This window comes from Zootoca vivipara, chromosome 3 (genome assembly GCF_965207765.1).
Source record: "Zootoca vivipara chromosome 3, rZooViv2.hap1.1, whole genome shotgun sequence".
Classification (NCBI taxonomy): domain Eukaryota; kingdom Metazoa; phylum Chordata; class Lepidosauria; order Squamata; family Lacertidae; genus Zootoca; species Zootoca vivipara.
In genome coordinates this window covers 115,643,564-115,668,419 of record NC_142586.1, presented here as the reverse complement: position 1 = coordinate 115,668,419, position 24,856 = coordinate 115,643,564, and the positions used below count along the sequence as shown (strand labels likewise).

The 24,856-nt window shown below is 47.9% G+C and overlaps 1 protein-coding gene across 11 annotated transcripts in view; it reads left to right on the top strand.

The window, feature by feature from the left end:
- The window catches only part of HMBOX1 (homeobox containing 1), a 113,817-nt gene that overhangs the window by 32,031 nt on the left and 56,930 nt on the right, over positions 1 to 24,856 (top strand). For all 11 annotated transcript variants that reach the window (XM_088666946.1, XM_088666943.1, XM_088666950.1 and 8 more), the window contains one exon: positions 20,748 to 20,831. In XM_088666946.1, the coding sequence (XP_088523072.1) occupies positions 20,809 to 20,831 (23 nt within the window). In that variant the 5' untranslated portion in view covers positions 20,748 to 20,808. The remainder of the gene's footprint in view (positions 1 to 20,747; positions 20,832 to 24,856) is intronic.

Below are 24,856 nucleotides of genomic sequence, written 5' to 3'. Positions count from 1 at the left end.
TTTCTTCCCCTTCTATTTGCCAGGAGGTGATGGGACCAGTGGCCATGATCTTGGTTTTTTTGATGTTGAGCTTCAGACCATATTTTGCGCTCTCCTCTTTCACCCTCATTAAAAGGTTCTTTAATTCCTCCTCACTTTCTGCCATCAAGGTTGTGTCATCTGCATATCTGAGGTTGTTGATATTTCTTCCAGCAATCTTAATTCCGGCTTGGGATTCATCTAGTCCAGCCTTTCGCATGATGAATTCTGCATATAAGTTAAATAAGCAGGGAGACAATATACAACCTTGTCGTACTCCTTTCCCAATTTTGAACCAATCAGTTGTTCCATATCCAGTTCTAACTGTAGCTTCTTGTCCCACATAGAGATTTCTCAGGAGACAGATGAGGTGATCAGGCACTCCCATTTCTTTAAGAACTTGCCATAGTTTGCTGTGGTCGACACAGTCAAAGGCTTTTGCATAGTCAATGAAGCAGATCATTGAAGCATTGATCCCCTTCATGGATCAATGCCTTGTCGTGGCGAAGGGGCTTGAATAACTCAGAGAAGCTATGAGCTATGCCATGCAGGGCCACCCAAGATGGACAGGTCATAGTGGAGAGTTTTGACTAAACGTGATCCACCTGGAGAAGGAACTGGCAAGCCACTCCAGTATCCCTGCCAAGAAAACTCCATGGACAAAGACAACAGGCAGTGACAATAATTTATGATAATAAAGAGTGGACACATAGTCCTACAGATACAACTGGCCCTTTGAGGGTGACCAAACTGCTGATGCGGCCCCCGATTAATTTGAGTTTGACACCCCTGCCTTATGGGGTACCCAAGAGCCCTTATAGAATCCTTTGTAGGTTCTCCGTCGGTAGGAGAAAATAACAGAGGCTAACCAGAGAATATTAAGAAGCAAAGCAGCCAGATCTTTATTAAAGCTAGATGCCAACAGTGCCCTTCAGCTCTCTATATTGGACAAACAGGCCAAACCCTACGCCAAAGGATAAATGGACATAAATCTGACATTAGGAATTACAAGACAGAGAAACCAGTAGGAGAACACTTCAGTCTCCCAGGACATTGTATACAAGCTCTCAAAATTTCAGAAATAGACTGGAAAGAGAAGTTGCTGAATTGCAACTTAATACCAAACCTATTACCAAACTTAAAACTTATTACCAAACTTAAAAAGGGACGCGGGTGGCGCTGTGGGTTAAACCACAGAGCCTAGGGCTTGCCGATCAGAAGGTCAGCGGTTTGAATCCCCTCGACGGGGTGAGCTCCCGTTGCTTGGTCCCAGCTCCTGCCCACCTAGCAGTTCGAAAGCACCTCAAAGTGCGAGTAGATAAATAGGTACTGCTACAGCGGGAAGGTAAACGGCGTTTCCATGTGCTGCTTTGTCCACATGACCTGGAAGCTGTACGCGGCTCCCTCGGCCAATAACATGAGATGAGCACCGCAACCCCAGTCGGTCACGACTGGACCTAATGGTCAGGGGCCCCTTTACCTTTACCTTTACCTTTACCAAACTTAAAACCATGGAGAGACCTGGTCTGAATGGAGACATTGGATTCTTATCTCATGAAACATGATAAAGCCATTTTGAGCCATCTCACCCCTTGCTTTTTCCTGTAAGACCAATTGCAGTCGTTAACATCCTCACCAGGTTTACCACACCTATCAGCCAATCACCCATTCCCACTACCCTTCTGAGTAATACCCCTCCTCACCCTCTCACTATACATAAGGGTCTGGGGACTTCTGTTTCAGTGTATCTGAAGAAGTGTGCATGCACACGAAAGCTCATACCAATGACAAACTTAGTTGGTTTCTAAGGCGCTACTGGAAGGAATTTTTTTCTTTATTAAAGCTGTTGCAACAGGTTGCTTCCCCCCCCCCCCCACATGCAGGAGAGAGGAGGAGGACCCCAGGACAAAGGTGTGCAAGCTCTTATATAGACTTTTGAGCTGCCCCCCTGCAGCCCAAGACCACCCCTCCATACATCATACATACATCACAGAAGGGGCAGACTACAACAGAAATCCGAGTGCGTTAAAATACATTAAAATGTCACACATTAAAAACTTCCCTGAATAGGGCTGCCTTCGGATGTCTTCTAAATGTCAGGTAGTTATTTATCTCTTTGACATCTGCTGGGAGGGTGTTCCACAGGGCGGGTGCCGCTACCGAGAAGGCCCTCTGCCTGGTTCCCTGTAGCTTTGCTTCTCGCAGTGAGGGAACCGCGAGGGCCCTGGATGTCAGTTTTTGGGGCAGAACGATGGGGGTGGAGACACTCCTTCAGGTATACTGGGCCAAGCAGTTTAGGGCTTTAAAGGTTAACACCAACACTCTGAATTGTTGACTTTTGAATAAACATTTTCAAACCTTTTTTAAACAGATGTTCTTCTTGTTCTCTTATTCTGTATGTTAAGTCTGTAAGCTTTGCATATTCCATCCGTTTAAGCTGCCATTCTTCTTTAGTTGGGACCTCTCTCATTTTCCATTTTTGGACTAATGAAACATGGGCCACAGTAGCGGCATACACAAATAACAATTTTTGATATTTGGGGATTGGAAGTCCTTTGACTGTGCCCCATGGTTCCTCCCAACTCTGAAATACTATGATTCTTTAATGGGGGGGGGGGATCAGACGCTTTGTAGGTACCAGGGGGTTGGGCTAGATGATCCTTAAGGGTCCCTTCCAACTCTACAATTGCACGATTCTATGGTTCTGTGATTCTAAGGGGGATGCAAAGTAGGGCCAGTGAGGTGGGCAGCCTGGAGAGAGTCCTGGGGGCCAGGGAGTGATGCCTCGGGGTGGGCACATTTGGCCCTCAGGCCTGACGTTCCCCAGCCCTGTTTTAAATTGTGGCCTGCAATGGCTCGGTGCAGCTGGCTGCTAACCAGAAGGTTGGTGGTTCGAGGCCACCCAGGGATGGCTGTGGGCAGGCTTCCTGCATCGCAGGGGGTTGGATTGGATTACCCTTGGGGGTCCCTCCCAACTCCACAGTTCTATGATTCTGCCTCTGATTTTAAAGCAACAAAGGCATGCGCTTTTTGGAAGGCTTTGACAACCCAGCGCAAAGCGGCCACATGCTGTCAGGAAGGAACTGAGCTCCACCTGCAAAAGAAGAGGCGGCAGAAGCTTCCTTTAAGCTTTTTGCCAGGCGCCCCAAACCCTTTCCTCAATGTGCGCTGGAGTGAGTGGCCGTGGCCCCAAACAAGCCCTGGAAGTTTTGGGGTCTGCATCTCTTTGGAGAAGCTCTTGCAACAGATGCCGGGTCCCGCTATCTCCCCTGCGCTGATGCTGCGAGCAAGGGCTGGTTATCGCTCCCCTTCCATGAGGGCATCCTCACCGGGGACCCGGAGAGGAAGGCTATGCCCAGGGGGTGCCGGAAAGGCAGGGGGAAATTCTGCAGAAGCATTAGAACTCTAGATTTTAATGGAGTACTTAGTGCTAATTTATGGGTGTATCAGTGGCACTGACTGGAAATCGCGTTGACTCTTGCGCAGTGGTAAACAACTGTTAGAGAGGCCTCTTATTAATTTCGGCTGCGCGTTAGCAGGAAATGGCGTGTTTTTCTTTCTCACATGTTGGGCGAGATCCTACGCAATAAAAAGGAGACGCTCCATTTCCCACTAATATAGGCAAAATAGCTTCTTTGGCTTCCAGATAGCTGAGATAGAGGCCATTAAAGGCTAGGAAGAGGATTCAGTCAATTTCCGGGCCTCTGTCTGCTTCCCCAGTGTTCGTTCATGGGCCTTTTTCAGTCTTGTTGCCACATTAGCTTGTGCTTCCTACTTTTTCTCTCTCTCTTCCAAATCGCAAAATAAATGCTTTGTTCCAGTTGATGCACTTCGAAATGGATTCGTGGCACATTTGGGCTAAGCCTAGCTCTGTGCCGTCTGTGCTTTACCTGTCTGTAACCGATAGAATCAGAATCGCAGAGCTGCAAGGGGTCCAAGGGTCATCTAGTCCAACCCCCTACAATGCAGGAATCTCAACTAAAGCATTGTTATAAGTAAAACTGCTCCCTTTCCCTTATGGAGTATTCCGGAGCCCGTATAGAGTCCTTAAGTGGGTTCCCTATCGGTAGGAGAAAACAGAGGCCAACCAGAGTATATTGAGAAGCAAAGCGGCTAGTAAGCCTGATCTTTATTCAAGGAATTGTTGCAACAGGGTCCCCGCGGCCCACTGCACACACCCTCCCCAGGAAGGGAGGAGAGCTCTGAACAATGGTGCGCAAGCTCTTATATAGACTTTTGAAATTGTCCGCCCGTAGCCCAAGACTACCCCCAAAAAACATCATACATACATCACAGAAGGAGGCGGTCTACAGCAGAAATCCTGCCTGCCAGGATACCTGATAATGGTCACTGACTGCATTACCTGGGCAGCCTGGGCATTCTTTTGTGATGGTCAATACTCTAGTTCCTGAATCCAGGTCACAGGCTCACCCTATTCATACACAAATACACCCTTAAGACAGGATTTGCAAGCAAAAAGACAATGGGAAGGCTTTCCCCATTTGCCTCCCTGCAGAGGAATATTTGAGGTCACTGGGAGAGTCAAAATGGCTCTGGAATTGCTCTCCCATACTATTTGAGACACATGGTCCATATATTTAGATATGGTGTGCATTTATAGATATTTATTCTATATTTGAGACCTTAAAATTCTTATAACACTATCCTTGACAGATGGCCACCCAACTTCTGCTTAACCTATAGCAGTGTTTCTCAACCTTTTTTGGGCCACGGCACACTTGTTCTATGAAAAAAAATCCCGCGGCACACCAACTCTGTGCCGCCCTATATTTAGTTTAGTTTGGAGGGGAGACGTAAAGCATGCCACTGAAGAACTGCTGCGCGGTAGCCAGGCGGACCCACCAGGGGCTCTCACCTGGGTTGGGGGGTGGCGAGGGGCCCTCTCCTCCCTATCTTTCCCTTTTTCCCTCACCTGGGGGGGGCCTCCCTCCTTTTCCTCTTCTTCTGGGGCGGCTGGGGTGGCGGCGGCTGCGGCGACGAGGCAGGGCCGTCGCGTGGTGGGAGGTCCCGGGCTTCAGAGCTCTTCCTGGCCGCAGGCGGGCTCGCTGGGGGGCTTTAGCGGCTCCCCGCTTGATCCGCCGGGCGATTCCGACGCCCACGCGGCTGCCGCGGAGCCCAGGGGTCCGTCGATCCTCCAGCCGGGCGCTTTCGGTGTCGCTCCGGTGGGGTCGCGGGGGAGGCCTCCAGCGGCTCCCCGGTCGATCCTCCGGGCTCACTTGGCGCCCGCGTACCGGCGGCGGCGGTTCCGGCGGTCCAGAGGCTAGGCTGGCGGCACGGGCACGCTGGTCGCTCTCAGGAGCTTCGCACTGCCGTGCCGCGTGCCATCTTGCCTCGCCGGAAGTCCGGCAGCAATGCAAAGCGCCCTTTTCCTCGCCGTACGTCGCGGCACACCAGCCGGTGTCTCGCGGCACACTACTGTGCTGCAGAACACCGGTTGAGAAACGCTGACCTATAGACCCCTGTTGGGACACAGCAATGATTTCATCAAGGAAGGTACTAAAATTTCCAGCCGTGGCCCCAATTGAAGTTCCTAGTCGGAGAGGCCGACCCCTGCTTTATATATTCTTTGTTCTGGTTTTAATATCTTTTGTCCTGCCTTGGGACATCTGGGTCATGGCCGCGCTGGAAACATCTGACATGAACCGCTTTCTGCAAGCAAGGGATCTGGCCTGCTTTGAGGGGGTGGAGGAGCTGGGGGAGCTGAAAGTGGGGGGCGTTGATGATCCGTGGGGGGAAACGAGCCCTTTTCAACCTGAGAGTAAATGCAGTGCAGTGGTTATAGTGGCGAATTAGGACCTGGGAGATCAGAGTTCAGATCCCCACTCGGCCATGAAGCTCACTGGGTGACTTTGGGCCAGTCCTATTCTCTTCACCTACCTTACAAGGTTGTTGCAGCGATTAACTGAAGTCTGGTGTGTGTGTGTTTGTGTGTGTGTGTTTGTGTGTGTGTATGTGTCAGAGAGAGAGAGAGAGAGAGAGAGAGAGAGAACCATTTATGCAACTTTGAGCTCCCCAGGTGGCGCTGTGGGTTAAACCACAGAGTCTAGGGCTTTCAGATCAGAAGGTCGGCGGTTCAAATCCCTGCAACGGGGTGAGCTCTCTTTGCTCGGTCCCAGCTCCTGCCCACCTAGCAGTTCGAAAGCACATCAAAGTGCAAGTAGATAAATAGGGACCGCTCCGGCGGGAAGGTAAACGGCGTTTCCGTGCGCTGCTTTGGTTCGCCAGAAGCAGCTTTATCATGCTGGCCACATGACCCGGGAGCTGTCTGCGGACAAACGCCAGCTCCCTCGGCCTATAGAACGAGATGAGCGCCGCAGCCCCAGAGTTGGACACGACTGGACCTGATGGTCAGGGGCCCCTTTACCTTTACCTTGATGAGGGGGTACAAAAGCAATTGGTGGTGGTAATGATGATGATAAAAATAGAAACTCAGTAAATGCCCTGTCCCCCAAATCCATTCTCAGCAGAACCCCCCCTCCACCCACAAGGGATGGGTGCATCTGAATAGCCTGCTTTATTAATATAGGGAGCAATTTCTCAATCTAAATCTCCTAGCCCAGAATTTAATTTTAATTTTGCTTCCCAGTATCGATTGGTGACTCATATCATATGGAAAAGGCTGCATTTGTGTTGGAACCCTCTGAGGTTCTGCGAGTGACCAGTCTCTCTCTCTCTCTTTCTATCTGAATCACAATTTGGGTACATTTCTGTTGGAACGGTGGAATAAGAATGTCTTGTCCCCAGGGATCAACTCTTTTTGGCAGTAGATTTGGTTTCTCACCAAGAATATGTAGAACTTTTCCTTTTTTTTGCCAGTGGCGCGGTTATGCGTTTTAGGTAAATTGCTTGATGGAGACTAGAATTCAGCTAAAGATACTTTCCTTTAAAATCTTTGCTTTAAACTATTATTTAAACTATTATTATTATTTTTAAAAACCCATTAACATGTGGCACATCATTTTCACAATACAAATGTAGGCAGAGAACAGTCTTAGTTAATTTCATAAATACGAATGTGTCTTATTCTCAGCAGATTGGTCAATAGAGACCCATAGATCCCTCTGATCTCCCTGTCTCTTACCCCACTGAATGAAAGAATGCCCATTCTCAAAACGTAGATCTGTTATAGTCTTCTCTCTCTTTTTAGGGGGAGGGAGAACTCCTTATTTATTTATAGAAGCATTTCTGTACTTCATGGCATAAAATATCTGGTCGGTTCAAAAAAAGATAAAAGTATTAAAAACCATTAAAAACAATGCAAGTGATCATTAATGTTCCGGAATAAAGAAAGAAATTTGAAGTAGCTGCGAAGGGCTGTGTTAGCGTGAAAAGGTCTTCAATAGGTGACTGAAAGTCGAAAAACTGAGGATGCCTGATGGATTTCTGCTGAAAGGGTCTTCCACACAGCATGGGACTATTGCCCCTAGATAAATGCCTAACTGAATATTTCTTTTAGTCAAACTGTATTTCTGGCTGCAAAATTGGAAAAAACCCCAAACATGGTCAGACAAATAAGAATTGCGAATTGCAGTAGTACCGGTACTTCGGGTTACAGATGCTTCAGGTTACAAACGCTTCAGGTTACAGACTCTGCTAACCCAGAAATAGTACCTCGGGTTAAGAACTTTGCTTCAGGATGAGAACAGAAATTGTGTGGCGGTGGCGCAGCGGCAGCGGGAGGCCCCATTAGCTAAAGTGGTACCTCAGATTAAGAACAGTTTCAGGTTAAGAACAGACCTCCAGGACGAATTAAGTTCATGAATTAAGAGAACAAGCGTCACAGACGGCCTGTTTATTACTCATTCATCCTGATTTATTTGCAGGGAGACTGGTGGGCCACTCTCTGGGGCACCCTTTGCCATCTCTGTGTCCTCCAGATATTTTGGACTGAAACTCAGTTCTAGCCAGCTCTATGGACTCCCTCGGGACTCTCCTTTCTCTGAGGTTTCTAAGCAGAGGTTGGATGGCCATCACTCATTATGCTTTAGTTGAGATTCCTGCATTGCAGGGGGGGGTTGGACTAGATGACTCTTGTGGGTCCCTTCCGGATCTACAGTTCCATGTTTCTATGAGATTCTAGGAGCACAGCTCAGCTAGCTGGGGCTTATGGAACTTGTGCTTCAAAACATCTTCAGGGCACTGTATAAGTTTTGCCTGGCGACCTACTTGCCAGGGTCAGTGTCAGAGTTCAGCTGACTTGGGCAAATGCCCGGAAATGTGAACCTTGTGCAAGGCCCGCTGCCCTGACCCCACCACTGTGTTTTCGGTTTCTGCTGCACTCTTGGGGAGAAATATTAAAGCAGCACGGGTGACTCTTACAATGCTTTGATGTTTCCAGGAGCCCAGTACAAAGCGAGGAAGCTCACGGTTTTGCACAGGTCTTCTGTGAAGATGACAGGCTTGTTTTTGTTAATGAAGTAATCTGGGCAGGCTGAATGTCCAGAGGAGGGAACAGCTGGAAAACAGACGGGACCTGGCCAACTTGCTCTTATGGTGGCTAGGGCTGGGTGTTATATCAATTTGTTGTTGTTGTTGTTTAGTCGTTTAGTCGTGTCCGACTCTTCGTGATCCCATAGACCAGAGCACGCCAGGCATTCCTGTCTTCCACTGCCTCCCGCAGTTTGGTCAGACTCATGTTGGTGGCTTCGAGAACACTGTCCAACCATCTCATCCTCTGTCGTCCCCTTCTCCTAGTGCCCTCCATCTTTCCCAACATCAGGGTCTTTTCCAAGGATTCTTCTCTTCTCATGAGGTGGCCAAAGTATTGGAGCCTCAGCTTCACGATCTGTCCTTCCATTGAGCACTCAGGGCTGATTTCCTTCAGAATGGATAGGTTTGATCTTCTTGCAGTCCATGGGACTCTCAAGAGTCTCCTCCAGCACCATAATTCAAAAGCATCAATTCTTCGGCGATCAGCCTTCTTTATGGTCCAGCTCTCACTTCCATACATCACTACTGGGAAAACCATAGCTTTAACTATAGGGACCTTTGTCGGCTTTTAAAGATATATCAACATATCACCCTAAACCGGTTTGAAATCCGTATTGCTATATCAGTTTCATAATTTTTGACCTGGCAATATATTGCGAATCATCATGCGCGTGTCTGCAAAAATCACAATGTGGGAAAAACCGTGAATCCAGCCAATGCTTCTCTCAGTTCCTGCAGCCCCTGTTAACTCAGCCGGTTCAGCTCTCCCCTGCCTCCTGCAGTGAGGTAGATGCCTGTGGCAAACCCGCAAGCAGGATTCGAACACAAGAGCACTCTCGCCTCCTCTGGTTTCCATCAACTGATACCTATTCAGAAGCCCTGCAGCCTCCAACCGAGGAGGGAGAGTATAGCCATTGTGACTAGTAGCCATTGATAGCCCTCTCCTCCTCCCTGAATTTGTCCAGCCTTCTTTTAAAGCCATCCAAGTTGGTGGCCATCACTGCCTCCTGTGGCAGGGAGTTCCATAGTTTGACTATGCGCTGCGTGAACGTTATGCTGAACGTTGACCCCCTCTGAGCTGCTTCTGAGCAGGAATGTCGGCCTGCGTGGTCAAACCCAACAGGCAACCTGCTCCATCGTGTTTCTCCCCCCCCTTTGCTTTCTGCTTCCCAAATCCTTGCAACTTGTATGTTTTTTAAATGCACATTTAACTCATGCACATGGCTTTTCTTATGCACAGAACACGCATGCAAAGTTTTGCAATTCCTTTCCCCGAAATGCGTAACGAAGGCTCCTTGCAATCAATAGGGCCCGTTATATTTCTTAATGTTAGATTCTGTGTTGTTTTCTCAGTAAATCCGTAAGGCCGAGGTTTTCAACCGTTTTGGGTCCACAGCTCCCTTGACCAACAACATTCTTTCTGCGGCACCCCTGTGGGGCTCAGGAGCCCAGTTATATCACCCCTTGCCTGCCGAGCTGGCAGCCTTTCAGCCTTTTTCGAACACCCTCCCTTGTGGAGTGTTCCCTTAGCCTCCTCTCCTCTCCTCTCCCCTCTCCTTGGGAGTCCTCCAGGAAGCCGCTGTTGCCACCCCTGGTCTCTGAGTTGCTCCCCCCCCCCCAAAGAGAGATGCCTCGTCACACTGCCCCACAGAGGCCTGGGACTTGTCTGTCCATTCCCAGCACCAAGGGCTGGTGGACTGGCTGGCTGGGCTCCCTCGCCCGCTTGCTTGCCTGCTTACTCTGAGGCTGCCTCTGTTCCTGGCACCCAGCACCCCCTGGCCAGCCCCAGAGGCACCCTTCACCTGTGGAGCTTGTAGCCAGGGCTGCTGCAACAAACAGCTGTGCAAGCCTTTGAGAGGCAGAGATGTGAGAGGTTCATCAGAAGAGGGAGCGAAGGAAAGAGGGACAGAGGCCAGGGTTGCCCACTGCACCCCTGACCATCATTCAGGGCACCCCAGGCTGCCGCAGCACATGGGTTGAAAACCACTGCCGTTAGGTTCCCCCGTTTTTCAAGGAGCATGTGGAATCTTTCATGCCATGGGATATGAAGCTTGGCTATTAAACGAACCATTTTTGTTTTGTTTTGTCCATTTTGCTTTAAACCAGGGTCCCTGCTTTGAATGCAACATTCTTTAAAAGTGAAACTGAACTTGGACAAAAGTCTCCTGGGTTGTACAGGAAAAGGAGAGGAGAGGTGGGAGGTGTATGAGATTGACGCTTCTTGCAGCTCAACCGTGCAACAGCAAACCATGGTTTAGTGTTATATTTGAATGTGACTGGTAGCAAGCCTAGGTTTGGATTGGAATGCATAAATTTACAACTGCCAATGGATCAAAACCGACTTACTATGGTCGCTGTGTGTGTGCGTGTGTGTGTTTTTGTCTCACAACTTTGGAATGCCCTGCTGATGGATCTGCCACAGGCTATCCATGCTTCAATTATTTTGAGAGACTTTGTTTATTTATTGGACTTAACACTTGTCTCTTTTTTTTAAAGTGAAAAGACTTGCTGTGCGATACGAAAATTAAAACTGATACAAAAGTAAAAGCTAAAGTTGTTGGTGCATCCACACCTACCCATCCCAGTCTTAACACATCCCACCCTCCAGATCAGGCATCCCCAAACTGCGGCCCTCCAGATGTTTTGGCCTACAACTCCCATGATCCCTAGCTAACAGGACCAGTGGTCGGGGAAGATGGGAATTGTAGTCCAAAACATCTGGAGGGCTGAAGTTTGGGAGTGCCTGCTCCAGACGTTTGGGACTACAACTCCCATCAGCCCTTAGGGCTGGGGATGGTGGGAGTTGTAGTTCAAAGCACCCAAAAGGCACCAGGTTGGGGAGGTCCGCCCTGAGAGCTGCCTCTCCCTGCCTCCATGGACTAGAATGCTCTCCTGTTTCAAATTCCATAAGCGGGGGCTTCCTGGCTTTCCGGGGGGGGGGGGGCAGCGGAAAACATTGTTTCTAAGTTTACAGCATTCTTTCATTTGAACGGCTTCCTTCCTCCGCCTGATCCTAGGACTTTGCACGCTCCATTACGGCCAGCTACAAACAAACTACACACACATATATATATAGTCCTCGAGGTCCTCCATACTATAACAAGGTAAACAAATGACAGGCTGACCTTTTTATTCTCTCTCTTCCGCCGCCCCCCCCAATCCTGGCTGTGTTCAAACCAGTTTCCGCTCCCCAAAGCTTTCCTCCTGCTCCTCCCTCCGCCAATGTTGTTTAATCCATTTATGCCTCTGCACCCCACCCCCCTGCCACACAATCTCCTCCGTGCGACACTTTATGACTTTGTAAATCAGCCTGAGCGGCACCAAATCAAATGCTTTCTTCCCGAAGACCCTGATAACGTATGTCTGCCGTTTCAGTCTTGTCTAAGCTAACGATTTGGTCGTATAATAAAACCGGATTTCAGCAGATTTGTCAGCCGTGACCTTCGCTTTTTATGAATCTGGGCTGGCTGTCCTCTTGTTAAATTATGCATTTCGAAGTCTTCTGCCATCTTTGGAGGGTTTCCGCCCCCCCCTCTCTTTTATTAGCTGGCCCCTGTCATAATAATAATGCCTTCTTGCAGCGCCATTCGGAGGGAGGTTTAAGGATGCGTTTTGGGTGCAAAGGGGAGTTTTATCTCGGGGTGGGGGGGCAAGGGGGTAGGGAAACAAAGGCTTTTTTCCTGTTTCGTTTTTATCTGATTTCTGCCTCTCGTAGGGATGGACCTCTGTCTGCTGAGGTTTTTTTCTGATGTGGCAAGTATCCATGCTGGGAAAACGCTGCACGTCACTGGTTTGGGGCATGGCAAGGTGGCATGCAAAACTGTTTTATCAGGAAGAAAAATGGTAGAGCATCTATCTTGCATGCAGAAAATCCCAGATAGGGCCGGGAGGGCCCCCTTTCTGGAGCCCAGGAGAAGCCCCTCCACGTGTCAGTGCAGGTAGACCGATAGCATCTTCCTCTGTTGGACTAGAACTCTGGCAAGACCTGGGTTCAAATCCTCACTTGGCCATGAATCTCGCTGGGTGACATTAGGCAGCCCCTAGAGTCCTACCTGGTCCAACCGAAAAGAGACTCTGTGTTTAACAGCGCTCAGTGGGTCTAAGCTAGGGGCTGCCTAATGTCGCCCAGCGAGCTTCATGGCCAAGTGAGGATTTGAACCCAGGTCTTGCCAGAGTCCTAGTCCAACACAGGAAGGTGTCATCGGTCTACCCCAGCTTGTCCGTGAGTTCAAGCCTGGTTGTTTTGTGCTTTTAAAGTGACAGAAGTGTGCATGCACACGAAAGCTCATACCAAAATAAAAACTTAGTTGGTCTTTAAGGTGCTACTGAAGGAATTTTTTAATTTTGCTTTGACTCAGACCAACACGGCTACCTACCTGTAACTATCACAATCCTACTTAAGGACAGGGATTTTAGCAGCTCGCTTAAGGGGCAGGGGTCGGCGGGAGCGCTGGATTTTCCATTCAGGAGGCAGGAAAAGCCGCCCCTGTTGCGCGATATCCAAAGGAGCGGAGCGGAGCGTCTCTTGGGTGCGTGTCAGGTTTAGGATCGCTTGCAGATCTGAAACACACGAGGCGAGGAAGGCAATCTGCAGAAGCCACAGAGGATGCCTTGCTTTCCAGCGCCAACCTGGTGCCCCTCTAGATGCTTTGGACCACTGCTGGCTGATGGGAGTTGTAGCCCGAAGCTTCGGGGGGGGGGCACCAGGTTGTCAGAAGCCAGTTTAGACATTTAGCATTCCTAATTGCATCTTTTGCTTTCCTGCTGCCTCCTATAAAAAAAGCATCGCTAACCACTTAAGGGATCACTTTCCCCTGGCTCTGCTGTTTTGGACAGTGGCCCTTGATGCGGGAGGGGCATGGCTGAGTGGCAAGGCCTGCGCTGTGCTTGCCAGCGGTCCAGGTTTGCCCTGCACATCTCCAGGTAAAAGGATCTCAGATGGCAGGATCTCCTTTGATCACGGAGAGCTGCTTCCCACCAGAGCAGACCCTGCGGAGTAAGCTACGTGCACTGATCTCTGATTTATATAGGGCATCTTCCTATGCATGCATGCTTGTGGATAAATATTATATTGTATGTTTGTATATTTTGTCAGGAGCTTCATAAACGAAAGCCCTTCTTCACGCAGCGCATAGTTAAACTGTGGAACTCCCTGCCACAGGAGGCAGTGAGGGCCACCAACTTAGAGGGCTTTAAAAGCGGATTAGACAGACTCAGGGAGGGAGGAGAGGGCTATCGATGGCCACTAGCCAAGGAAGCTGTTCTCTGCTTTGACATTTGGGGGCAGCGATGCTTCTGAATGCCTGTTGCTGGAATCCCCAAAAGGAGAGAGCTGCTCTTGCGCTCGGATCCTGCTTGCTAGTTTCCCGCAGGCATCCGGGTGGCTACTGAGAGAACAGGATGCTGGATTGGATGGGCCCTTGGCCTTAAGGTATCAAGGTCTTTTTGGGAAATGGTGGCACCCAACTCTGTGAATGGTCTCTCCAGATGTATTTGCCCTTTCAGTGCCTGAAGAGCTCTGTTGGTAACGCCAAGGTTGCAGGTTCGATATTCTTGCATTGCATGGAGTTGGGACGAGATGATCCCCAGGTCCCTTTCAACGCTACAGTTCTATGATTCTATGCTCTCCCAAACCTTTTAAATTTAAAATTTAAATTAAATTAAAATTAAATTTCAAACTAATTTAATTAACTGCACCACAGTTCAAGAAGGATACTGACAAGCTGGAACGTGTCCAGAAGAGGGCAACCAAAATGGTCAAAGGCCTGGAAACGATGCCTTATGAGGAACGGCTTAGGGAGCTGGGTATGTTTAGCCTGGAGAAGGGAAAGTTAAGGGGTGATATGATAGCCATGTTCAAATATATGAAAGGATGTCATATGGAGGAAGGAGAAAGATTGTTTTTCTGCTGCTCCAGAGAAGCGGACACGGAGCAATGGATTCAAACTTCAAGAAAGAAGATTCCACCTAAACATTAGGAAGAACTTCCTGACAGTAAGAGCTGTTCGGCAGTGGAATTTGCTACCAAGGAGTGTGGTGGAGTCTCCTTCTTTGGAGGTCTTTAAGCAGAGGCTTGACAGGCATATGTCAAGAATGCTTTGATGGTGTTTCCTGTTTGGCAGGGGGTTGGACTGGATGACCCTTGTGGTCTCTTCCAACTCTATGATTCTATGAAATTAGTTCTTCAAACTATAGTTTTCCCTTGCCACCACATGCTGGGTTTTAGTGCTATTTTTATTGATCTTGTGCTGGTTTTATACTGATTTTGCACTGGTGTGGCATTTAGTGGTGGTGGTGGTTATTTATGGGCTGCCAAGAAGGCATGATCAACTGGTTCATACATGAATGCCAACAGGGTAAAAATGGACGAAATAAATACATTCTGTTCTATTTATACATTGATGCAAAACTATTGCAATTTGCTTATTTTGTTTCAATTTGTAAAGCGCACAAGATGTATTTATTTAATCGATTTTATAGACATATTGGCATATATATACAGGTCGGTTAAACATGCCGTTTGTGTTGTTTCCAAACTGTAAACAACAATAACAACTGATTCTAATAGTGAGAAATTTGCAATATTTTTGTGAAATTCTGTTTTGCCTGCTCCCAAGGGTGGGGCAAATAATTCTACAGATGCCCTCTTCTCTTTGTGCCCTGGAAATTTGGCTTCTTAGCCTGTCCTCTAGCTTCTCAGCTGCCACTACCTGCCAGTTTCCTTGTAGTGTTGAGCTACAAACTTTTATTGCTTGCTCTTTCTTTCTTTCTTTTAAAAAATGAAAATGACATATACCGTAGCAGGTTGTTGAACTGGGTGTTCATCATACAGGATAGCTCATTCGGAAGAGCATGAGACTTTTAATCTCAGGGTTGTGGGTTCGACCCTGTGTTGGGCGGAAGACTCCTGCATTGCAGGGGGTTGGACTAGATGACCCTTGGGGGTCCCTTTCAACTCTGCAGCTCTGTGATTCTGTGATCCTGTACACTTGTGTGATTCCCTTCATTGGATCAGCGCTGCCCTTGATGCAATCGCCACAGCTTGCCAAAAGGTGGCAAGAAAAAGAAGGAAAAGTTGGAGAACGTTTGGAAGCAATTTCATAGTGCCGTGCTATAAAAGCTCTTTGCTAGATCTATTTGGTGATGCAATCTTGAGCAGCTACAAACAGGAAGATGGTGGGGCGGTCACTGAGGGCCGTCGCAGAAGGGTCACCATGTCACACACGCACACACACACACACACACACACACACACTTATTTAAATAGCACCACCAAAGTACACCACACTTTCCAGGATACAATAGCACAGGTCTCTTTCCTCCAAGAGCATACAATTCTGGGATCTTGAGCTGAAGAAGACTCACTCCAGGCCTGGATTTAGCTGCACCCACAGCCTGGCCCCTGCAGGAGTGCTTTGGAGAAAAGTAACAATTAAAAGTGATCCATCCAATTATTATTATTTAATTAAATCGCCTTTCTGATTGTAATCAGCCTGAACCTCTTCACCCTTGCTACTTCCAGCTGTTTGGGATCAGGGCAAGTTTGCTTCTGCCCGACAGGCAGAAATTCAACAGGTGACGCTAGATTGCACCTGTTGGTTTTATTGCCTGCTGTGAAGCTGCTTCAAAAGCACGTAGCCCTTCCTTAAAGGGAGCTGGCGTTGCTGACGGAGGAGGGTGGCGATGGTAGGGCAGACTGTACTCAAACATCTTAATTGCAACCAGAGAGAGAGAGCTGAAGAAAACTGAAGTGGCTCCCAAGGAGATATTAGAAAATCCGAGCTGAAAATGAGAATGATTTAATGTCAAATGAGACAAATGCCGAGTTGATACTCCAGTGCCTCACGCATCCACTTGTCCTTGGCACTGAGAAAATGAGATTTTTAATATCGGAAAAACAGATTGCCACGGAGGCTCATCCATTGTAAATTTGAGCTGCCTTTTAGTGGGGCTTTTAAGCTGGGGATTGGATTGTTCGTTCTGTTCCACAGTTGCTGCCACGATTTTCATACTAATATGTAATTTCTCCGCCCCTCCCTCCTGCCTTTGAGTTGACTGCACCAAAGATGGAAGAACTCCCCTTATTTTTTATTTTATTTTTTTGGCCTCTGATGCTCCCTTCCCTCCCCCTCCTCCCCCTCCTTCTCTCCATCCCCTTAACAAGTTAATTTCATTAATGAATAATGCAGACAGGACAAAGGTTTGTCAGCTTTAACGTCTGCATTAGTTATAGAGATTAATGACACCGATTGCTCTGGCTGGGTAATGCTAGCAAGGGAGACCTGGGTCCCTGATAGGAAGCTGGAGGGCGAAGGCCTGGAACTTTACTAAAAATCAGGTGGTGTGAATGAATGTTCTTTCAGCATAAGGGGTGGGGAACTGTTTTGAGCCGGAGGACCACTTCCCCTCATTGACATCTTTTGGGGAGCCCGTGTAGTTGGTAGCTGGGACGCAGGTGGCGCTGTGGTCTAAACCACTGAGCCGAGGGCTTTCAGATCAGAAGGTTGGCGGTTCGAATCCTCGCGACGGGGTGAGCTCCCGTTGCTCGGTCCCTGCTCCTGCCCACCTAGCAGTTCGAAAGCACGTCAAAGTGCAAGCAGATTAATAGATACCGCTCCGGCGGGAAGGTAAACAGCGTGCGCTGCTCTGATATCGCCAGAAGCGGCTTACTCATGCTGGCCACATGACCCGGAAAAACTGTCTGTGGACAAATGTTGGCTCCCTCAGCCAGTAAAGCAAGATGAGTGCCGCAACCCCAGAGTCGTTCACGACTGGAATTAACTGTCAGGGGTCCTTTACCTCTTTTTTTTTTAAAACAGTTGGTAGCCCCTTCATGGATCACTGCCTTGTCGTGGCGAAGGGGCTTGAATAACTCCAAGAAGCTGTGAGCTATACTGTGCAGGGCCACTCAAGATCTTAGAAACATAGAATCATAGAGTTGGAAGAGACCACAAGGGCCATCCAGTCCAACCCCCTGCCAAGCAGGAAACACCATCAAAGCATTCTTGACATATGCCTCTCAAGCCTCTGCTTAAAGACCTCCAAAGACAGAGACTCCTTGGTAGCAAATTCCACTGCCGAACAGCTCTTACTGCCAGGAAGTTCTTCCTAATGTTTAGGTGGAATCTTCTTTCTTGTAGCTTGAATCCATTGCTCCGTGTCCGCTTCTCTGGAGCAGCAGAAAACAACCTTTCTCCCTCCTCTATATGACATCCTTTTATATATTTGAACATGGCTATCATATCACCCCTTAACCTTCTCTTCTCCAGGCTAAACATACCCAGCTCCCTAAGCCGTTCCTCATAAGGCATCGTTTCCAGGCCTTTGACCATTTTGGTTGCCCTCCTCTGGACACGTTCCAGCTTGTCAGTATCCTTCTTGGACTGTGGAAGATGGACAGGTCATAGCCGAGAGTTTAGACTAAATGTCATCTACCTGGAGAAGGAACTGGCAAACCACTCCAGTATATTGCCAAGAAAACTCATTGGGCATAAAAAAGGAGAAGCTTTGGGAAGAAAGTAAGTTTCCAAGGCATTCTCTGGTTCATGGGGTCACGAAAAGTTGTACACAACTAAGACAACTGAACAACAGTTGGTAGCCGTGTTAGAAACTCAGATGTATAATCTAGGTGCCAAATGGCTCCTTATGCCAGGGTTACAGTCACCAAAACAGCTCGATGGTTGTATCTTTCAATACGATCTTTTGGGGTGCTGAAATTCATTCTGATTGTGCAGATGAAATATCACGGAGAGAATTCTATAGGATGTGGTGCTAGTGTGTGAAAACAGTCCAGATCCAAAGGTTCCCCAAGCATGTGCCACCAGATGGTGGAGACCTCAGGCACCACCCTAGTGCCCGAGCATCTTCACTTGGTCGCGAGTGGCCCGTAGCCAGGTGCAAAGTGCACCTTGCGCCTGGCAGATTTTGGTGTGGACGCACATCACATTCCTTCCTCCATCCAGGCAAGAGTGTGGCTCCATCACTGTTCAAAGCCACATCCCTTGAATGGGGAAAGGCCAGCGTTTGGGTGGGTGTCTGCCTTGCAAGCAGAAGATCCCAGGTTCAATTTCCGGCATCTCCATACTGATGTAAGAAGAGTCTGCTGGATCAGGCCAATGGCCTATCTAGTCCTGCATCCTGTTCTCACAGTGGTCATCCACTAGGAGGATACGAGCACAAGAACAGCACTCTTCCCTCCTGCAGTTTGCAGCAACTGGTGTTCAGAAACTTTGCTGCCTCCAACTGTGGAGGTATAGCGTAGCCATAATTGCTAGTACCCTCTCCTCCGTTGGTAGCCACCACTGCTTCCTACAGGCTACCTGATCTCAGACAAACCCCCCACAAGAAAGATGCATCGTTGTTCCTAGGGGAAAGGAAAATGACAGAGATCCCAAGGATGGAAAAATAAGCACATATTGGTGGGAATGTACCCAAAATACATTACTTTGAAGGACCATTACTTGCAAAAGAAAAGTGTCCATTGAGCAAAATTGTATACAGGATGCCTGTGCCGGGAGAACTGCAACGGTGATGGTTTCCCATGGTGATTTCATTTAATTGCAAACTTAAATGTAACAAACTGAACTTAACATGGGAAAACTGGGAGAACTTGAAATGGATAGGCTGGTCCATATCTAGCTGAAAGGGAAGCTATCCTGGAAAGTCATTAGCTGGCTTCTTCTTTTTTGTACCATTCCAGGAAAGGTGATTCCCGAGTCTTGTTTTCTCGCTGTTGAATTTCCCCAAAGGTTAGGAGCTTTTGACAAATATTTAACATGAATCTTAAATACATTCTGTGTTAGCTTTTCAGGGGATCAGATCAGCTGCTGTTCCCTGCTGATCTCTGTGCCATTCTTTAAACCCCAAACTAAAACCGAGAGCTGTCAAAAGGGCCTTTCATAACCTTCTTCCCTTTAAGCTTGTTGAGTTCGATTCCTCCACCCTTCCCTTCTGGTTTTTGCCCCTTGTATTTTATCGTTCCATGTAGCTTCCCCCCAATCCTTCCTCGTCTGCCCATATCTGTAGTGTGCAAAACTCTCAATACGCAACAACGTACCATCGTACCTTGGTTCTCGAACGCCTTGGTACCTGTATGTTTTGGCTCCTGGACGCCAAAAAACCCAGAAATGAGTGTTCTGGTTTCTGAATGTTCTTTGGAAGCTGCACGTCCGACGCTGCTTCTGTGGCTTCCGATTGAGTGCAAGAAGCTCCTGCAGCCAATTGGAAGTTGCCCCTTGGTTTTCAAACAGTTCTGGGAGTCGAACGGACTGCCAGAACAGATTAAGTTTGACAACCAAGGTGCCACTGTATTGGCTTTGATTGCCACAGCATCTCATTGTTGGCTTGAGTTTCCTATACCAATGCATCTTTCTGAGGAAGTGGTATCTTAGTTTTATATTTCGCTTGTTAATTGTGGTTTTTTTTTAACCCATTATGACCTTGAAGCAGTGTTAGAAGCTCAGGTGTATAATCCAGTGTTTCCCAACCTTGTGCCTCCAGCTGTTTTCGGACTACAATTCCCATCATTCCTGACCACTGGTCTTGCTAGCTAGGGATGATGGGAGTTGTAGTCCAAAAACATCTGGAGGCACAAGGTTGGGAAACACTGGTATAATCTACTCACCAAATGACACCTTAAACCTAGGTTACTGTTGCCAAAGTAGAATGTCTAGGTGCTGTTTTGTTTGTTTTTTAAGTGGTGGATGTTGTTGTTGTTATTTTCATTTCTATATTAATTTATGTTTTAAAGAACAGATCTCATTAATAGAGTTTCAGTCCTAGAAATGTAGAGTTGGAAGGGACCCGGTTTACATTCAAACATCAAATAAAACAATCTAGAATAAATTTAATTCAAGCTTCAAGCAGATCCTTTCAGATCCTTCTCGAAGTGACATTTTGCTTTCCCCAGTCGCCCACCTGGCATCCAGAGATCTCCATGTGGTCGCAATTGTACCCGTTCCAGTCGCAAAACGCGCCTGGCTCCTGGCTGATTTCTAACCGTTCCTTGAAGGGTCAGAGTGCAGAATAGAGCAAAGGGCACATCATAAGATATTTACTTGTAGTCAGGAAAGATGTCCCATCTTTTAGAAGAGAAATTCTGGCTGTACCTGGTTAGAAGGGAGTTTCAAAGCAGGGGGAAGGATAGGGTAGACATGTACATCACAAGCTGGCTCTGCAGTTGTATGAGATAATTATTGCGAACGTACTTTTGTATTCATCTCTCCGCCTGTGTCTTGTCAACCTATGTTTTTCCTCAGTCTTTTGCTTATCTGTTTCAGAATGGTAGCTAATGCCGAAGACCTCCCGGAGGCTTTCTGACTTCCTCTCCCCATGTAAAGTATGCTGAGAACCTTTCCAGTGGTGTAAGTACAAGCTCAACTTACTTGGGAGGCTTTTAATGTTTAATCCATTATTGTATTTTATTTTTCTGTTGGAAGCCGCCCAGAGTGGCTGGGGAAACCCAGCCAGATGGGCGGGGTATAAATAATAAATTATTATTATTATTATTATTATTATTATTATTATTAACCCCACCCCCCTGTTCAGTTTCAAAACCATGATGTGTGTAAAAGAGCAGAAAAGGGGGAGAAGCCGTGGGTCAACCCCCTGGCGTGCTGTCATTAAGGTATTTGCCAGACAGTTACGGGAAGAGCATGGGACCCTCTTTCAGTCTGTAGAAGGTACAGTCGTACCTTGGATCCTGAACGCCTTGGCTCCCGAACAGATCGGCTCCCGAGTGATCAAAACCCGGAAGTGAGTGTTCTGGTTATCAAATGATTTTTGGAAGCTGGACGTTCCGACGGGGCTTCCGATTGGCTGCAGGAGCTTCCTGCAGCCAATCAGATGCCGCAGTTTGGTTCCCAAACATTTTGGAAGTTGAACAGACTTCTGGAACGGATTCCGTTCAACTTCCAAGGTGTGTGTGTGTGTGTGTGTGTATATATATGCAGAGTTCTCCATTTGGCTGGGAGCAGGGGTGGAACTTGGTTGCGTGGTTGCCGCCTGGGAACGTGCCCTAGACAATACCCCAGAATCCTCTGCAAAAAGGAGCTTTTGAGCAGATAGGTGTGGGGGGGGGGGCCCGATCAGCTGATCAAGCAAAGGGAACAGGGTCCCCGGAGGGGAAAGAATTGGCAAACTGCTGATTCATAATCTGTCAGATCTGCACAACCTTCCCTTGCTCTGAAATGCATAATGCATGCTGTTTCCGTTGGAGTCTTGATTTATTTAGATTTTTTGGGGCGAAGGACTACCATTATTCTTAGGGTTTCTGCATTTGGGGTAGGGAGGGGGCGGGGGGGGGGGAAGGATAAGGAAGCCTAAAAAATATTCTGTGTGAAACGGCCAAATCCAGGGCTATTGAAGGCTACTAGCCACAGTTGGAGGCAACTGCACTTCTGAATATCAGTTGCTGGAAACCACAGGAGGGGGAGAGTTGTTCTTGTGTTTGGATCCTGCTTGCGGGTTTCCCATAATGGGCATCTGGTTGGCCACTGTGAGAACAGGACGCTGGACCAAATGGGCTATTGGCCTGATCCAGCCGGCGCTTTTTCTGTTCTTACGCAGCCAGGTAGGTAAGATTTTTTTTTTAACCTAACCCCTGTATGCAAGCTCTCCTTCTCACCTGCCATTTGCAAGTGCAGTATGAGTTGCATAAAACTTCTGCCTGGGGCAGGATTCAGCCTCATGGCTTCTGTGTGGACAGCGATGGTGGTGGCCAGAGGACTGGGGCCATCACTGACCAGACAGCCTTTCCTGTCACTGTTTGGTAGTGGCATCTCAGCTCAGCTCAGCCCCTCTTCGGGAGGAGTTCCCGGGAGGTTGCAGCCTTGCCCCTTGGCCAACTGCGCCCGGGGTAGCTCAGTCGGTAGAGCATGAGAAACCCTGAGGTTGTGGGTTCGAGCCCCACGTGGGGCGGAAGATTCCTGCATTGCAGGGGGTTGAACTAGCAGACTGTCGTGGTCCCTTCCAACTTGACAATTCTGATCCTATGACAATGACTCTCAAGGTGACCTCACCTCACCCCATGCCCGGAAGTGCCCTTGCAGAACATGCAGGCATGGCTCAATTTCCACCTTCAGCGGTGATGGCAGTCCTTTTTCTTTTATCCATGTAGGAGGAGAGAAAAAAGCAAAACCCTTTTGTACAGGGTTAACTGCGTTCGAATCATAGAATCATAGAGTTGGAAGAGACCACAAGGGCCATCCAGTCCAACCCCCTGCCGAGCAGGAAACACCATCAAAGCATTCTTGACATATGCCTGTCAAGCCTCTGCTTAAAGACCTCCAAAGAAGGAGACTCCACCACACTCCTTGGTAGCAAATTCCACTGCCGAACAGCTCTTACTGTCAGAAAGTTCTTCCTAATGTTTAGGTGGAATCTTCTTTCTTGTAGCTTGAATCCATTGCTCCGCTTCTCTGGAGCAGCAGAAAACAACCTTTCTCCCTCCTCTATATGACATCCTTTTATATATTTGAACATGGCTATCATATCACCCCTTAACCTTCTCTTCTCCAGGCTAAACATACCCAGCTCCCTAAGCCGTTCCTCATAAGGCATCGTTTCCAGGCCTTTGACCATTTTGGTTGCCCTCTTCTGGACACGTTCCAGCTTGTCAGTATCCTTCTTGAACTGTGGTGCCCAGAACTGGACACAGTACTCCAGGGGAGGTCTGACCAGAGCAGAATACAGTGGTACTATTACTTCCCTAGATCTAGATGCTATACTCCTATTGATGCAGCCCAGAATTGCATTGGCTTTTTTAGCTGCTGCATCACACTGCTGACTCATGTCAAGTCTGTGGTCTACCAAGACTCCTAGATCCTTTTCACATGTACTGCTCTCAAGCAAGGTGTTTGTGCCTTTCATTTTCTTTGCCCAAGTGTAGTACTTTACATTTCTCCTTGTTAAAATTCATCTTGTTTGCTTTGGCCCAGTTGTCTAATCTGTTAAGGTCATTTTGAAGTGTGATCCTGTCCTCTGGGGTATTAGCCACCCCTCATAGCTTTGGCCCTTATGGCTCAGTATTGCCTGCACGGGCTGGCAGCAGCTCTCCTGGGTTTCAGACGGGGCACATTTTCAGCCCTTGGCAATGGAAACCGATGCCTTCTGCATGCAGCAGCTTCTCTGCCCCTGAGTGTCTGCTCTGGGCGGAAAGTCAGTTTTGACCTACAAAAAAGAAACTACAAGAAAGAAGATTCCACCTAAACATTAGGAAGAACTTTCTGACAGTAAGAGCTGTTCGGCAGTGGAATTTGCTACCAAGGAGTGTGGTGGAGTCTCCTTCTTTGGAGGTCTTTAAGCAGAGGCTTGACGGGCATATGTCAAGAATGCTTTGATGGTGTTTCCTGCTTGGCAGGTGGTTGGATTTGGATGGCCCTTGTGGTCTCTTCCAACTCTATGATTCTATGACCTGGCCCTGCATCTCTTCCCACCCGGTTCTGTTCTGCCTTGTGCTTTGCCGCTTCCTGTCTCTTCCTTCCCTTTCTTCCTGTCTCCCTCCATGCCGCCAGCAGCGTCGGAAGTCCTCAGGGGCGAGCTCTGAGAAACCGCCTGCCGGAGACCCCCAGATTGGTCCGCACTTGACAGCAGCCCCCTGACACAGGTTTTCAGACGAAACTAAGAAAGGACAAAAAACCAACCACCAGCCCTCAAGTATCTGGATTATTTCCTTCGAGGGAGCGCAGGACCAAAAATATTGGCCTTGTCAGTCTGTGAGCATTCTGTTGTCAACTGCTTCCTTCTGGACTTCTAAAACAAGTGACTTAGGTGGCATATTTTCCCTTTCCTCCCCCCCCCCACTTTTAATTGTATATTTGATGTGGCAATTAGGGCTGCAAACTTATTTAAAATGTTTTTGATTGATTTAATCACACAAGTCTTAAGTCTGTTTAATTGATCTTGCAATTGAATTTGCATATGGGTAAAAACAATATTTATGAAGCGGAAGTGCATTTTCTTACACGAGGCTTGCATGTTTTGTAGGAGCATCATCTCAGAGGCATCCCCTCCCGTATGTGAGAGGAGGGATAATGTATCTTTTGAGGTGGTGCTTGGGACCTAATTTTTGTTAAGGAATATTGATGCCCGGTTGAATCTGGGGCAACTTATTAGTTGATTGATGTGTTCAAAAAACAACAACAACTGATGTTGTAACTGATTTAAACATAACAGCTGCATTACTAAAGCGTAACTCTTTGAGCTTCATCTGCGGTGGTGAGGGTATGTTCCCGTTGCAGCAAAGAATGCCACATCGTACACGAAACCACGGCTAAGGAACCTCCGACGTGGTTTGGCATGATTTCTGGATTGGTGATCCACCCTTTGGATCAGCCAAAGATCAGAAGATTCAGGACACATAAAGGAAGTACTACTTCTTCAAGCAGCA